The sequence below is a fragment of the Lycorma delicatula genome, chromosome 3 (genome assembly GCF_047948215.1).
Source record: "Lycorma delicatula isolate Av1 chromosome 3, ASM4794821v1, whole genome shotgun sequence".
Lineage (NCBI taxonomy): Eukaryota > Metazoa > Arthropoda > Insecta > Hemiptera > Fulgoridae > Lycorma > Lycorma delicatula.
Window position 1 is genome coordinate 145337645 of NC_134457.1, and position 18859 is coordinate 145356503.

An 18859-nucleotide genomic window follows, 5' to 3' on the forward strand; every position below is an offset into this window, starting at 1 on the left:
TTGTAGAAATATCTTCTTTTTTTTCTTTTTTTTAGATATTTATAAAAATATTTATATACATGCATTTTAATTTTAAAGATACAGAACATTATTATGAACTTATAATTAAACTGTTTACAGCTAAAAAAAACAGCACATATTTACTATTAAAAAAAAAAAAAAGTATAAATCAGTTTGGAATATATATTACCATTAACACGTATTTATATATTTATCTACAGATACATCTTTGAGTTAACAAAAGAGGAGCAATATTACATTCATATAAGCCCACATTACATTATCACAGGGAACAAAAATTAACTAATAAACTCTCACCACACTCAGCTGAAATCTTAAGTAGCAAAACCAGATTAAAATTCTGAAGATGCAGAATTGACATGTACAGCACACCATAAAATGTAAACAGCTCTGGTATCAAAAGTCTGAAATACAGAAAGCATCATACGTAATCTGCTTACATGAGTAATGAGATCATTTTAATTTTATCCAAAAACTGGATAAATACCATTAATATGTTTATATTTTATTAAAGCATTAAGCTTTATTATAGCATGAAATAAAAATAAACGGTGCTTCAACTGAGAAACTAAAACAGAGAATTATCGATAAGGGTACCTTATACAAGAAAATGCTAGACTAACCTCCTGTAATTAATAATAAAAAAGTCTACTTCAAAATTCCCAAAACATATTTCTAGAAGGAAAAATAAATGTCCTCCAAACTGTAAATGAAAAAAATATTCTGCATTTATATTCTGCTAACAGCTGCATGTAATTTGTTCAAATATATTTTTCTGTTACACTAATATTTTTGATTCTGAGGAAGAAGATAGATAAATTATCAGTCCATCTTTTGAATTAACTGTCTATTTCCTCTTCTTTTATTCCTTCTTCCTTTAATAGGTTCCTTTGAAGTTGGGTCAGCCAGTGTGGCTGACCCAAGTGTGGAGCCAGTGTGGCTCCATCTGAAGTAACTTCTGGTAACTGACAGAGCAGCCCCTTTTTTATTACTGAGTTTAGCATGGTAGTGATTTTGTGGGCCTTTGGGATGATCCAAGATCTCTGTTTCTTGCCTGGAACTGCCCAAAAGCCAAAATTATAGCCAATGTGCCTAATGAGTAATATCCCATTCCTACTCCTAATAAATCAATTGATATACCAAAGATGTTAAGTTATAAATGATAAAATTGTGCACACATTTATAGAACAAGACAACTTATAAAAAAGTATATACATACTTTAATAAAATCACCGATAAAGAGGAAAAGGTTATGTTGAACAGCCAGCTACCATTCCATACCATCAGTGAGGAAGCACAGTCAAATGCTCAAATTTTCTTTTAGTAAAGGTTGTGCGTTATGTCTATAACCTGCTGATTGAATATGATCTGATGATATGACAAAGTTGACTTAAATTAGAAGTTTCTAACAAGGTGGCACACCACCATAATCAAGTTTTCTATTTAATAAATTTCTGAATGTAAGTTACAAACTTGTGGACTGGGAGGTGTGGTTAAAAAAATAACCATTATAATATCTATACATCAGCCCTACTGATTTCTTAATAGAAAATAAGGTCAAACTGTATTAAACATAATTAAATGGCACAGAAACTCTGATGGAAAAAATGAGATAACTTTAACTTAGATAACCGAAGAGATATTAGTGAAAAATTGAATACTGATTAGATTTTCTCAGGATAACAAAGGGAGCACATGTGTTAAGTGCAGTAATATAGCAACTAATATTAGGAAAAAACTCATTTGTTTCTAGCACAGTCCTCCTGTAATAATTGTTTTATTTCATAAAAACACCTGAATTTTAATACAATGCATATAAATAAATCAATCACAATTTACCTAACTGTTTGCCTATGAATCAGTCTTCTGCTGGATGCGTAACATTGTATGACATCCTTGACACACTCGTACAGGTTTCAATATTCTTAGCCTTGAAATCTCAGATTCAAATTTGCTACATCTGTAAAAGTACAAAAACTATTGACTATTTATGTAATAAATAATATATGTAAGTACCATTCAAGATACTTTATCTACTACACCACTGTCCTCCCAACATACACCTTAAGTGATTATAATACATCATAAGGCCTGTATACCTTATGAATATTTTAAAATTTCAGAACAAATGTATGGTTTTTAAATCTTGTAAAACAGGGAATTAGTTGGAACTGAAAAGATCATCAAATAAACAAGAATTTAACAACTTTAATAATGGTGACAACAAATGTTAACACAAATGATAGAAATGAAATGTTTTCAAAGTTTGTTATTCCATATCTATATTTTTCAATTAAAATAATCTATCCTTGGATATAATTTTCTAGTAATCAAGATTACTTAGCATTTCATTAGTATACAAACTGCATTATACAAGAGCTGACCAGTAATGTATAGTAGAATTTAATAAGTTAATAACATTTTCATGAATTATGGAATGACATTAGTCAAGTTATCATGATTACACGTGCAATGAAATATAATTATTATCATTGGTTTTAAATTATGTAAAAATAATTTTTAATGCCTTATAAATTAATTTACAGAATAGCTTGTATGAGGGGTTTTGAGAAGCTCATGATGTAAAGAGATGACACTCATAGTTCATAAGACAACAGCCATCTCATCTCAGATGAATGGGTGAATCTTATTTAATATGGATATTTACATAGTCAAAAATTGTCTGCAAGAAAGATGCTGCATTTGCTCACAAATCAAAAGCATGATGAAAGCATAGAAATCTGTAAACATTTCTAAGCATAGTTTGGGACTGTTTCAACATAACTGAGAGAAATCTCTGTGATATTTCATAACAATTGATGAAGTTGGATATCACTACCAACCTGAAACTAAGGAACAATCAAAATATTGTGGTGCAGCAGAAATTTTCTTCAAAGAATACAAAAACTGTTTAATCAGCAAGAAAGATAATAGCACTATCTCCTGGGAACTTGTAGCATACTCTTACCTCATTTCCTGGAAATGGATAAAATATAACTGGACAATATTCCAGACCATCTTTCTGAGAAAGTTAAGAAAAAACATCACATTTGAAAAAAAATTGAAGAATTGTTTTTCACCATGACATTGTAAAGCTCCTTATCCTTCTGCAACTGTGACAACAAAACTGTTTGAATTACGCTATATATTGGAATTATCTGTTTTCAAATATGAAGAAGTTGTTTGCTGGAAAGAGATTTATACAAAATTATGAGGTTATTGCTGAAACATCAGTTTATTTTGTAGACCTGGATAAATCATACTATAAGAATGGGATTTAAAAAATTCAGCATTGTTGGACTAAGTGAATAAACTTGAAAGGAGATTAGCTGAGAAATAAACAAAATTTTTCCTGAAAAATTACATCTACTTTATTTTTGCACAAACTTATCCAACTCCCCAATTATATATTGTCATATGTTTGCAATTTGACAAGGATACTGAGAGATTACACATGTAAATATTTCTTATAAATACTATTTATTACTTTCAAATATATAAAATAAAATAAATAATAATAATAATAAATATAATGTATAAAATAGTAGTTCAAATTAAAAACAAAATTGATTTAATAACAATTAAATTATAAATACCAAAATACAATCCGATTTTCTAAGAACATTATAATGACTAATAGAAACCACTATTGAATTAACAGTAAAGTAACAACAGAAAAATCTACAATTCACACAATCCACTTTCTGTAAGTAATATTTACTTTAGTAGTGTAGGGCAGCGCTTTACAAAAGATCTATCCTACATTTTATGAATGAATAGAATACTATCACTTTCACTCCTATTTACAAACAACATCAATCGGTTTATTGTTTTCAACTACTGTTCAAAATGGAATACTTGTGATGCACTCTTCACTAATTGTTAATAAACACTTTATCATCACTTTTATTACATAATGTACCAAACTCAAACTTGGAAAAATTACTAACTGTCACTCACTGCTCACGGACAGTATTTATATCTCCTGGCCTACAGAATCAGTACCTGACCCGTCTTTTTGATTCTTCAAGCGTAATAATTATCATTATCTATACCTTATATTCTTTTCTGTACATCCTTTTCTAGAAAGAATCCCTTTGTTGTTTCTTCTACATTCTTCTTTCATTTTAGAGGAGGTATAAGTGATGTGAACGAGCAAATATAAATATGTATCATGTACACAATACAATAAAGAGAAAAAAAAACAAAAATTTGATATTCAAAACAATCAGAAATCAGTTACACAGTTAAGTAGATGAAAATACAAAATTCAAAATGGGAATTGAACACTGACGACCAATACTTTCATTACCAGCAAATTATTTCTAGGAAGATTACATTGTGATGTGAATACTATGTTCTAGATAACTCACTGTAGCTCTATGGATTTAATATAGGAAACATGAAGAACAACAACTTGCATCCTTAAAAGAGAGTTAAAATGAAATGAGAGTTAAATTATAAATGTACTAAGATAGTAAATATAACACTAACTTTGAACAAAAGAGTTGGCCACAATTACGACAATGATGTCTTCTTTCATAGATTGAAAACTTAACACCACAAGCAGAGCATGATTCAGCACCTTCATCTTTTAGCCAATGATCAGCCACACCCCGTCCTGGCTGATCTGATACACTCCATGAGAACACACGACCTCGTGCATCTCCAACGTATACTGTTCTGTGGTCCCTACAAATAAAAATTTATGAGTAGTAAATATATATATATAAAAAGAGTATATGTCTTATAATAAAATTAATTGATAAACAATAATATTACATTCTCTCAATGTGATGTACAAGTAAATTACAATTAAATATACACGTTAAAAATGTTAATATTTAGAAATTTAATATACGACATACATTTTAATATTATATAAAATACAGATTTTGTATCTGTATACACACCCACCCACCCACACATACACACACACCACACATACTCATGTACTTGCACACACACACACACACAAATATATTTCCTTACCTAGAAACAGCAAGAGCTGTAATTGATGCAGGTTCAGTATTATCTTTTCTATCATATGCAGTATGCATTGTTAATTTACTACGAAAAACCAGTTGTCTCTGCCACTTGAAACCTAAAAAAAATTAATGATATACAACATAGCATAAAGATGAAATATTTAAAAATAATTTTTTTTTTTAAAGTTAACCAACACTGTTGTGCTTACTGTTGTGCCTTATTCAATAGATAACTGTGCTTCAACAATAACCAGCAGATTTTGTAACTCTTGCTTGTTGAATTTGTAGTCAATTAACATTATATCAGCAATGGCAGATGCATGTTTTAAGTAACTGCAAAAATTTGGCAACACTAAAAAAGTAATACATGCTTTATCTGTCATGAATTTTTTCGTTTAAGTGTGAGGCCAGTAGGAGTTCAGCAGGGAATCAGAGGGATTCCAAGTATGCATCCTCAGGTGATAACAAAGAAAGAAGGGATGATATGGAAAAACCTGACTAATCTGATTCAGTTTATGAACTTAAAATTTGATTAACAATAAAATAGCAGAACAGCTGTAAACATTAGTTTATAGACATCTAAAAAAAAAACTAAAACTGAAAAATTAAAACTGAAAATGTGACAAAGAAGCAGCAAGAAAACTTCCATACAAAACTCAAAAATTTAGAAAGTGAATCAACAGTCTACAGCAATATGCCCATGTCAATAATTTAGAGATTACTGATGTCTCCAATGAGTAATGAGTAATCTAAGCTTCTGTCAACAAGAAAGCACAGTTGCATTAACTGTCCATATTCTTTCATTGTTTTATAACTAACTGATATTATTAAATTCATATTACCTATATCACTGCAATGTATATTTCATTTGTAATTATTATAATAAATAGTGTTATATATTTTTCAAATGATTATGAATGTAATTATTTAAAATTAGTCATACAGGACACCTATACATGTCAGTAGGCAGGTGACATATTTGGATAGTAAGTCCATGTTAGTTTTTTAAAATTACAACTTAGGTAATAATTTGAAACTTACAAAAATAAAATTATTTAGTTTATATTAATGAAAATTATGATGTAAATCTCTTGTTTAATTTAATGGAAAAAATTATGTGATTTGATTGGATTTTACGCATGGACAGTAAGTTCTTTCAAATAATACTTTCAACAATGATGGAATAGTACATGTTAAAAGAAATTTCTGAAGAAAATATGCACAAAAGATGAAAAAAATTATAAAAACGGTTTGAATAAAACATGTTGCCAAAAATGTTATGAAACAAAAAAAAATCATAAAAAATATGTGCAGATAAGAAACTTCACTATAAACACATATTTCATACTTTGAAATGTTTCTAAAAACTCATATTTCAAAACTATTAAGAGACAGTGACTACTGACAAAAAAAAGGTCTGCTAAACTGTATATGATTCATAAGAAAAATATTATAGATAATGAATATCCTTTACCACTATCATACATAGGATTAAAAGTATATCTTTATTTCAGAATAAAATGTATGGCCTATACTGGAAAAAATATTCAAAACTGGAACAAAGTATACTTTATAAAGAGTCAAGATCATAGGTCTTTTTAAGGATATGCAGTTTTACACCAATTACTTAAATTTTAACAAAGCAAAGATATTATTTTTAAAAAAATTCATGTACGATGTAATGAGCAGGAAATTTGCATGTGGTTATAAAAAAAATGGTGAAGGAAATGGACTGTTGTAACCCAGCACATTTTGGCACATTCCTGACTCAAAAATTTAACATTGAATTATCCAATTAAAAACATGATCCACATTTATTTAATAAAACGGAGTTGTGCTCATTTTTACACTCAAGTCAAATTTGAATGCAGAAGCATCACACATTAAAAATATTCCTTGACATGAGGTAGTATTAGAATTTTTCTGCAACAATATTAAAATTAAAATGGTGCTGACAATTGCAATGAAAGAGGAGGTGTACAGTGGGTATTTTAAAATCACATCATATCATTTAATAGCATGAGTAGGTTTTCTTGGCAACAGCATATGCTACTGTGAGTACTGTTTGCAGATCTAAAGGTTGTTACTAATTTTCAGCAAGTTAAGACCGTACATAATCACTCACCATCTGACTGTAAATACCATTCTAATTTCAATATTACTCCATGTTCAACCACAAAACTGTGTAAATTTTAAAGTTACACTGTTAATCAACAACATTGACTAACATTTTTACCAAAAACCCAACTTATCTCCCTATATGAAACTGGATTAGATTCATTTTTTAACCATGTACATTTTATCACTCTTTAGGAACATTTTTCATAAAAAAATCTGGAAAAGATTCCAGTTATTTAAAAATGATTAACTATTCAACTACATCATTTACCATCATTCTGGATCCACTGAAAGCTAGGCTACAGTGTCAAATTAAGCATGGATGTGAAACTTTAAAAGCCTTTATACAGTTTTAAGTGACTTTAAAGTCAGTTTCAATAGACTCTCTTAAAATATAACAAAATATCTTAATGCCTTAGACTGCTTTACAATAATATCTTTTGCCATAGTATTATTCCAGTCCATTTTTATGCTCTAACCTAAATACCATTTACTAAACATTCTATTTCTGATATTAAAACAAATTTATAAATAAGAAATTAATGAAGGTGATATAAATTTAATATTACCTATAAAAATGCAAACAAAATATCATAATATTTAAATTATACTACAATTTTAAATTATAATATAATTTGATAAACCATCAGACAGTGGTTTGAGAGAGACATTCTTATAAAAAAACTGCAACAGATAGCAGCACTCATGTTAATTAACATGCAATTATCATTATTTTAATATTTTTATTTTTATTTTGCAATAATGGAATTATTTCATTCATGACTGAGGATGAAGAATTCCATGAAAGTACTTGAAAAATTAAGATAAAATATGTCTTATCTCAATATTCTGTACAAGGTGGTTTACTTAATTGAATTTAAATACATGTGTGTGTATATGCATGTGTGTGTATACACACATACACATATATATATATATATATATTAAGACACAGATTGACTAAAGTATACCTTGACGTAAAATATGATGATTATTACGATTTCTACGGGCAGGTGGGAAAGGTGGTTCATCTTCTTTTGTTTCTCCATCATTACTAACCATAACAAATGAATCTGTAAGACTCGTATCACTTTTACTAGGACGAATACCAAGACTATCTTCTGCACATTCGCCAGGTTCTAAATCACCAATACGTCCTGGATTGCATTCTGATTTTCGAAACTAAAATATAGAAGAAAATAATAATTACTTTAATGTTTCTGATCACAATAATAAATATTGACAGATTCTTGAAATTATCTGAAGTAAGCATAATAAATGTTACTTATGAAAAGCAACATTAAAAATGCTTTATAATAATAAATCATTGGTTTTGTGACTGTTATGATCAATTTTTTTATGGACAAAATGTTGGCAAAGAAACCTTACAATTCAATGTCTAATCTAATTAATCTGTCCCACAAAAACAATGTGAAACTTTTTGGTACAAAATTAAGTTTTGAAGAAGTTATTTGATGCATATTTTACACTTTTTTGATTAAAAATATTATATAAATCCATGTTTGAGTCTAATGATGCTGTAAATTAAGTAATTAAATGAACTCTAAATCAGACAATATACAGCAATAATAGCTGTGACTTTATCACATAATACCCACAACACAAATAAGCAAACATCCTATGTGTATTTTAATGTGTCATATGAAGCAGACATCTATATTTCATATAGATGTCTGCTTCTACATTGAAGCAACTTGAAATTGAAATAAATTTCAATTTCAAGTTGAATTTCAACAATGAATAAATTCAGTAAAGAATGTTTGAACATGGTGATAATTTTATTTTATCTGAGTAAAAATTTGTTTTGATTTTATTAATATGTAGTTTTTCTTATGTGTACATTTCAAATATTTTCTTTAGATTAACTTTTTTTTGCAAAGATGATGCATAATTAATATGATATAACGTTTGGTGATTCTTTCTTAACTAGCTTAAAGAAACTGGACTTTTAATCTTTTAGTTAATCTGAAAATACACTAGGAGGCTCTTACATAGGACATTGAGAGGTTTCAGATACATCCAAATTTAAAAAAGAAGGTAGAACACTACAATATATATCTGCTTTATTATCATCATGTATAAATTTTATCAGATTGTCTTAATATATTCTAACCTCTTATCAGCAAATGATAATTGGTCGGCAGTTTCACTGCATGAAGTAACCGTATGTAAAGGGTTCAAAACATAGAGACTGTGCATATATCCTAATACAGGCATGATACTAATCCATTGATAAAAACATGCATATTTACATAATCCTTAATACCTGAGGGTTGGCTCTTGCTGAGGACCTTCTTCGTCTAACTACTGGAACAGGAGGTTCTTCATCACTGCAAGCTTCTTTTTCTTCTACCTGAACATCAGGCTGTTTTTTCTGTTTTGTTTTTCTGTGTTCCTCTTCTTTATCATAATTTTCTTTTTCCTTTCCATCTTCAGAAAGACTGCTTTCTGAACCACTTTTATTTTTCACTACTAACACTGTAAGTTAACAAAAAAAAATGTATGTTAAAGAAATTGATAATATAAGTGTTACCATGTGAATTTATAATTGCTTCATTAAGAAACCCGTATATACATATATATATATATATATATATATATATATATATAGTGACATACTTAACACAGTTACTTTGATATAAATGGAGAAGTTGCTAAGAAAAAGGTAAGAGTATGTGCCAAAGAAAGGGAGAAAGAAAAGGAAAGAAACCTTTCTATTCAAAGAAAACATAAAACGGAAAAAAGAAAAGGTGTAGCAGAAAAGGAAGGAACTTATGTTCCTTACACCCTATGGCACAATGAACTTATGTTCCTTTGCCTTGTGGCAAGGGATTGTCAGGGAGGTTATAGGAGCCATCAACAGTGTTCTTACTGTTCATGCACAAGGAGGAGTAAATTTTTAAATATGCATTTATTGAAAAATCATTTAAGAGATTGTGATACACTATAACACTTTTTTTTTTACAATTAACTGTAAAAAAGGGGGAAAAATGGCTACAATGAACTTACACAAATAAAATCACAGCACCACACACATTACATAAAATCTTACTTAATTTCAGGAAAAAATTGTTTTCTTTGAAAACTATAGAACATAATTTAAAACTAAACAGTATGCTTATATAAGTTTTTTGTAAACATAAACACATTACTATAACCCCTAAATGGTAAAATAACACACACAAACATTAAATAATAACAGTTCCTCTATGCTGTTTAACTGGTGTCTATAATAATATAGCTAAAATTATCTGCAGTCAAAACAATTTACATCTATTTTTTATTTCTTAAAGAAAATTAACCAATTTTCAAAAGAAAAACAAAAATCATATTTTTTGTAATTTTTTTTTTAACTTCTGATTAAATTGAAATTCAACTTTGTTAAAAATTTACACTTCCATTACCTTCAAGTTAGTTTTTGTGTAATCAACAAACTTACTAATAGAAGCCCACCATAAGCCTTCATTTGTGTACAACAAAACATTACACTCTCAGAATATCATTCTCTAATGATCAAGTTAAATTATTTATATATTAACTTCTATCATGAACAATTAGTGTATATTTTATAGGACCTTGGCTTGCTAAGAATTTTAATAATAAGACTGTAAATCAGTTTGCTGAACCTTCAAGTATTATTTATGAAATGAATAATATCTACAACTAACCTGGGCTATCAGGTTCAAATTCAGCTGATATGCTCATTTGTTTAACAAGCTGTTCATGAACTCTGTGTTTCCTATCTTTGTCTATTAGTTTTTCTTCTTTGACTTTTTCTTCTTCTTTCTCTTCCTCTGCACAAGTACCTGAACTTAGTGAGATTGAAACACGATCATCTTTTGGAACTTGTACATAATCAACAGACCACATCTATAAAAAAAAATTAAAAAAGAATTCTTTATACTTCATTTCATTTTAAAAATGGGCTATTAAAAATTTATATTTTTAAAACAAACAACTAAAAAAAATAATTTTAAAATTTTAATTTAAATATGTAAAAAAAATTAATTAAAATATATTGACCCTATTCTCAGCCCATTATGCTAAAAAGGAATCAACAAATGTTTGTATTCAAAGAGGTGAGTTAATTGAAAATTATTAGAGTTCAGTTGGAATGTCAGATAAATTACTTTGTCATCTTCTGGCGATAATGCATGAGTTTACATGACCTCTCAGACTTAAGATTGCAATCAAATCATTTATATTCATACAAAATGAATTTTGATTTGTTCTGGAATGTAGGTGATGTGAAAGAATAAAATGATTACATACACAACACCTTTAAATGCAAATTTGAAATGCTGCATGAACCAGATAAATATACAGACACATATTAAATTTAAACAAAAATATAAATGTGAAACTGTAAGTAATAACAATTAACCATTAATTAATTCACTGAAATAAAATAAAGTGGTTTAATGCATTATTTATCTTCAGGAGGCAAATCACTTGTGTCAAAGCAGAATATTTAAAGTCTATTACACAAAGATTTAACAATGGTTCAAAAAATTTCTATCAAATGAACTAATGATATTAACTAATTTTAATGATGAACTTATCAAGCATATATAAACAATTCAGATATGCAATTCTGAAATCAATCTCTGAATTATCTTTAGTTATAATATGGTATTATAACACATTTTCAATTTGAAAGAACACATAACCTACATATATCTATATAGAAATAAATAATGCAAATACTTTCATAAAAAAAGTAAAAATAATAAGTAAAAAAAGTTCAAATATTTAATGAAGATACTTCCATGTACTTTGTAATGGACTGAATATTGCATAAACATCAAGAAACTCTAAACAAATCAAGATAATTGGAAACAGAACAAACTTGGAGTAAACTAGTTGGAGGTAAACAAACTGAGGTCCTATGTCAAATTTTATGCATTTTCATTTAAACATTTTATATTTTTTTACATGCAAAAAAAGATCACATGCTATAACCAACGTCTTTGTTTTTCATGTATAGCCATCATAATTCAAAACAATGAAAGCTAACAAATCTCATGCAGTTGCAATATTCTTTGTCAGTTACAACTACTGATCTGATGAAAATGTAAAGAATGAGATGATCAACTTAGTACTTGTGTTTCTGCTTGGTTTCAAGGGTACATTTTAAAGAAAACAATGAATGTACAATACCTCACATACAGGCTAGACAATCATTAATTTTGTAATGGTGAGGATGTATTAGACACTTATTTTTTCTTTAACTTTATATGTTATTCAATAGAATCAAGAACATGTTAGTAATTCACACAATAATTAAAAGCACTCCATTTTTCAAGTGCCTCAAAACTATCACAACCAACCCAACCTGTTCCAAACCAACAGTAACAGGGACCATACCTATATTGCATTAAACAAAAGTATTTCTATAAAAAAAAATTAATAATGTGAGTTAAAACTTAAAATCGATTTATAATCTCTGTAGTGATTGTATAAGGCTTTAGATGGAGCATATTAGATGTGGAGGGTTGTAACAGGTGAAAAACATTTACAAGTATGAGACCAAGTGGAATTAATTTATGCCACTGACTGGAGCCCAGTGTATACAGCAAATAATGCATCGTTGGCATTCCATATTTTCTCAGAAAAACTGCAAGTGTGCATATCTAAATTATACAAACCAATTAATAGTCAGGGAAATAAATAGAAGCTTAAACCCTGGATAACTTATGTGCTTCTCGATAGTATTAATAAAAAAAATATGTTATATAAAAACATAAAAAAATAGTGTTAAGAAACAAAATGATACAGCAATTAAGCAAATGTATAGAGATTACAAAAACAAACTGCAAAATGCAGCAACATGTTCGCTGCAACATGCAGTGAACGAAGTTGGATTAATTGCCGCTTATTGTACTTCACAAGTAATTGCAAAAGGTGGTAAAAGCTATAATATTGGAGAAATTGTAATAATACCCTCTATAAAAGAATTTATCTCAATAGTAATGCATCAGAATATAAACATGAATTAAAGAAATGGCAGTTAATGTTGAAAAAAAGCTTATTAGTATTCTAAAAAACTCTTCATTTTCAATGCAATTGGACGAGTCTACCATTGAAGATAATAATGCTTTATTGATGGCAAATGTAAATTATTTTGAAGAAAATACATTACGAGGAAAAATGCTATTTGCAATAAATCCAATTACAGATGCAAGACGATTATCTACATTTAATACTGTGAAATCATATTTTACAAGAAATAATATTCCTATGAATAATATTGTTACGTATGCTAGTGATGGAGCACAATCAATGGTAGGTCGCTATCGTGGATTCTTATTTGAAGGAAGAAGTGCCAAATGTTTTATGCATTCATTGTGTGAAGCATAGACAACATCCTGTTGGAAAACATCTAAGTACAAGTGCCCATTCATCATTAACTATAATAAGTCGAGCCGTAAATAAGATCAAATGCAAAAAAAATTATAGAATGTTTGCCAGGACAATAATGAAGATTTTATTGGGTTACTTTTGTACATAGAAGTCTGGTGGCTGTCAAAGGGTAAATCTTCGGTTTGTTTTGTAGCATTATATGATAGTGTCATATAATTTTTTTAAAGTTATAATGAGACCAATCTGTGGTCAACAGTTAAAAACAGTAAAGAATGATACATTTTATTTGGCATATATTTTCAAGAGATTAATGATGTCAATTTGCAGCTTCAAGGAGCTAATAAAACTCTTATACGTAGCCAAAGTATTTTGTCATTATTTGTTGACCAACTTGAATCACTTCATTGTAATCTACTGAAGAGAGAATTTCATTAGTTTCCTAAATTATCCTCTATAAAAGATGATGTAATTCCAGAGGATATTGACAGGTTCAGTAGCCACCTCAGTGAACTTAAATTGGACATGGAAAAACGATTTGAAGATATTTTGAAATTGAAGGTGTATGACTGGATGAAAAATCCTTCTACCACAAATACTGAAGAGGCTGATACAACTTACCAAAAAAAACTGTTAGAAATTAGATATGATGAAGAAAGTAAACATAAATTTGAAAGTGGTGGATATGAAAATCTATAGTAAAATAAAGCGTGCCTGTCTTATATCCAAATATGTGGAAAATAATAATCAGATTATTGATACCTTTCTCTATCTCATATCTTGTGGAATCAGGCTTTAGTGCTGTTAATCATATTACGACCAAAGAAAAAATCGCCTGAATATTTCCGAAAGAGGAGACCTTCATTTGTTCCTCACAAAAATTGAGCCAGATATGTTTATATATTTATGTTATTACATTGTATATTATGTTGTATATTGTAATGTAATATATACTAATATATAATATACTAATAATATAATATATAATATACTATTATATATATTGTTATAATATATTGTATATTTATGTTTATATATATAGTTTTGAAGCATCAGTTTCAGGGTTCTCATTAATAATTAAATTAATTAAATGTAGTTTCATCAGACTTCATGCTTTTATGTATGCAAATTATAAGCAAAAAGATACATTTAACTACAGTAAGTTGTTTTATAAAGCTTTATTCTGCCAAACTTAGCGAAAGTCTGATGTAAAGTATTTGGTAAGTAATTATTATTATATGCTTTAATTTGCTATAACTCTGCTTTATAAATTTTGTAAAGTAATGTTACTTCCCTAATTTATAAATTATCATTACTATGGAACCAGTGGGCAGTTAGAAAATTTTGCTACAAACAGACACAAACATGGGCAGTAGGTAAAAAGGTTGACAACCGCTGGTATAGCTTATCACAATTGTAATTGTCCGACATTAGAATTGGTAAAAGAAATAAAATACCTTGGTATTCTAGTTAATGCTAACTTAAGTTGGAAAAGTCACATCAACTGCATCAAATTAAAAATACTTGGTTACCTAAGGATTTTTTATCTCCGCAGAACTCTTTGTGATATTGATCAATTAAGAACTCTCCCTTTTGTATTTATTAGTTCAAAACTTGAATATGGACTAGTGATTTGGTGAGGTATTTACACAAATTTAAAGCCTCTAATTAATCCACAAAATTCATTTTTTTGAATTATAATGAATAAGTGTAGAACTGAGCATACATGATCCTTATTTGGAATCCTTAGAATGTCACCAATTAGAAACATGTACATCTATAAAGTACTTGAGTGTTTTTTGACACAAGTAGTAAAGAATGAAGGAATGAAAGAGAAAGAACTCAAACATTAAGGAATATGTTGGATAAATTTGTACCAAGGCCTAGATTAATGATTTATACAAAATTTTAATCATATTTAGCTCCAAAAGTTTTTAATCTTCTATCTTTAAATATTAAAAAAATTGTCAATAGGACTAAGATTTTGAAAATAGTCAGCAAATTCATATTTCGCCAGGATGATGTTTCTTTTTCTATGATACTATAGAATAAGCACAAAATAATTCTCTAATTTCTAACTACTATTATTAATAATTTATTTATTTATAATTAATTAATTAATCTATAATTGACCAGTAAAGAAACATTGTTTTCTTATGTATTTTACTAAAATATTAATATTATACAAGTTTAAATTTGTATTGTTTGTATTGTATTATGTAGTATTATATTGTTTATATTTGTGTGTTTACTTATGTATTTTATATTTTACTATAATTGCAATAATATTATACAACAAATATTACAAATTTGTTACTGTCGTCACTGTGTTACTGAAATTGTGTAATAAATTCAAATTTTCTAAAAAGCCAAAAAAAAAGAATCTAAGAACAAAATTTTAAGATTGTGTAAATGGGTTAAACTGGTTGACCAACTTCTGGCTCTTTACAGCCGATACGAAAATTCAATTCATATCATCCCAAACAGATTTCGACTTCAGGATGTCTTATTAGTAATTCTTATCAAAAATGTATGTAATTTTGTATTTTAATTTTTATATTGTATTAAAGTTAAAAGATAATTATCACTTAAAAAATGTATTAATAAAGGTTGTTTATTATTATTATTATTATTAAGTGGAAAGGGTCCCAAAAGGTGTGCAAATTAATGTATGAAATCTTTATAAATAAATGTTCTTGCTACTTTTTTTATTTTAACAAATTATTGTAAAAATAATTTTTATCAGTTTTCTTTTGATTTTTCTTTTATATATAAGTTATTTATTAAAACAGCAAAACACCAATGGTACCATCATAAAGCTGAGAAAATTCTACACGTTTTTGCTAGGGAGCACTTTTTCCTATGATCATTAGATTCTGCATATTTAATAAACAAAAAGCTGCTCACTAAGGTATGCGACTGCTGCAGCAGTCTACATGTGTATCACAAAGTTCTCTTGGGACTTTCATAAACTATTCTACCTGTGAAAATAATGGAAATGAACATATGTCCTAAAGTGAATTACAGCTGGTCGGATTTCACCTACCCTGGTGAAATTATTTTATTGGAATTTTTAGGAAGTTAATTAAGGAGCAAAATCAGTGATTTCTATGGGTTTTAACCTGAAAAACTGAATAAAATATGTCCCAGAACTTCACCTGCAGTAGTCTTTGAGAAATCTGGGGTGAAACCAATAAATTGGGGTAAAACCCCTCTTTCTTATGTTTGACATACAATAATAACTTTGTTAAATGGGTAATAAACACATAAAAGTTTTAAACAAAATTTTTAGAGAATTTAATTCTGAACAAAGAAGTGAAAGATAAGTTGAATAAAACAAATAAAAGTTAGAAAAATTTGAATTTTATTTACAGTTCATTACTACATTTGTCAGAAAAGCACATGTTTAATGTAAACAAAAACTATACTCTTTATTGATTATCAAATTAACACAATTGTTGGGTAAAGTTAACAAAAATAAAAGAACACACAGCTCGTATTTGCCAAAAGAAATTGGACTTTAATTGGAAAGAAAACAAATGAACTTAAGTTAAATCATAACCTTAAAAAAATAAAAATAAATTATGAAATTACCATAACTTAAGTCTATATAAGAAATATCAGCTGAAACAAGATATGAATAATGATATTAAATGAGAAAATATATGAATATACATTTTTTAAATACACATTTTGAAAATATACAATTTAACAAAGCCTGAAAACAAGAGAACATGAAACATCATATTTACAATTATATACTTAGAAAAACATAACATCAATAAACATAGCATGACTGGAAAACTATTGCATTACTGACATATGCTGTAATATTGAAAAATTAGCAATGAACAAATGTCATTAGCTTAGAAAAATAAATTACAGTAAATCTTAATTATTGGCACTGGCCTTTCCTGATTTATGAACAACAAACTTATCATTAAATAATTAAAACATGTAATTTTACTTTAGTATAGAAAAAGGCCACAATAATATTCTAGTACAAAAGGAATTAATTACAATAATCAAATTGAAATAAGTAAACATATAAATAGAGTTCATTTTAGTAGTAAGGTTTCTTGAAAATATAAAATTACAAAGAAGTCCTAAAACATAACTTCACATCAGGAGTAATTTTCTTTAGATTAATTTAAGAGAAGAGATAATGTACAATTAACTGAATGTTCCACAAATTTTAATTATAAAATAACTGTTTAACGTAATAAATAATGAAAATTGAACTTGCCTGTAGCACACAAATATTAGCAAGAGACGAACTCGTGAATGAAGGTAAATGAATACATACAGTAATCCTGGGCATAGTCCGCAGTGGTGTATCAGGAATGCAGGGGTGAGACGTGGTTTAGAGGTAGAATAATACGTAGCATCTCAGATATGTAGCAACGAGTTTGGAAAGATTCTGCATCGATGAAAATGTAATCAGCAGCTTGCGAAGATTCGGCGTCGATAGAATTGGCAGTATGTAGTGATTGAAACACTTTCGACAGAGACGTAATATAGTGAATTTGAAGAATAACTTAACAAAGAAACGAGGCTGGACGAACATAGAAAACTGTGAAATCACGAAAAACTGACGAGTAGAACTAGAGAATATTTTGACAGAGAAATACCGCAACGTTTATGAAGACGAAGAAAGTATTAACATTATACGAGCGAAAGAGAACATCGAAGCCTGGTCCTCCAAGTCTGGAGGACCAGGATCCTCACAGCATGAAAGTCAGGACTAGAATGACCAAAGCTGGCGTTGTGAGAGGTAGGGGAAGCGAACAAAGCAATGGACAGAAGAGTGTGTGTGTGTGTGTGTGTTGACAACAAGAGTAGTGTCTAAGTGTTAGTATGAGAACGATTAGAGAAAACGTGTGGAATTCGGGAACGAAGACATAACAAAAATAATTTACAAGGAAGCAGACCACTAAAGAATTACGTAAGAGTGATAAAATAATTTGAATACGCAAGTTGAAGAAATGACATCAGGGGAGACAAAGAGAAATAGACTTCTAGGAACTATGACAATATTGAAATTGGTTGAGAACAAAAACACTTAAGAAAAAATATATATATTAAGACTAAACAGCAATAAAAAATGCAAGATATGAAAGACGTTGACACCAATATGATGATGCAATCAGTAAGTCAAACTGGAGACTGAGAGAAATGATATCGAAAACAAACCCAAACAACCTATTTAAAAATACACGTATGATAAGCCTTACTAAAATGCAAAATAAAATTACCAAGCCTGTAAACTACAAGACTCGACCATAACCTTGAATTCATTGGAATAAAACGACTTTACGCAAACGGCGTAAACAACAATCATATTTTGAATG

General features: G+C 28.4%; 1 protein-coding gene across 1 annotated transcript in view; it reads right to left on the minus strand.

Annotated features, from left to right (window-relative positions):
- Window positions 1-169: 169 nt before the first annotated feature.
- Window positions 170-18859, minus strand: part of bchs (WD repeat and FYVE domain containing 3 bchs) — a 249612-nt gene continuing 230922 nt past the window's right edge. The window contains exons 54-60 of the mRNA XM_075360738.1: window positions 10817-11018; window positions 9415-9626; window positions 8099-8309; window positions 5014-5125; window positions 4516-4713; window positions 1861-1981; window positions 170-425 (exon numbers count right to left, since the gene is read on the minus strand). Of these exons, the coding sequence (XP_075216853.1) occupies window positions 1873-1981; window positions 4516-4713; window positions 5014-5125; window positions 8099-8309; window positions 9415-9626; window positions 10817-11018 (1044 nt within the window). The 3' untranslated portion in view covers window positions 170-425; window positions 1861-1872. The remainder of the gene's footprint in view (window positions 426-1860; window positions 1982-4515; window positions 4714-5013; window positions 5126-8098; window positions 8310-9414; window positions 9627-10816; window positions 11019-18859) is intronic.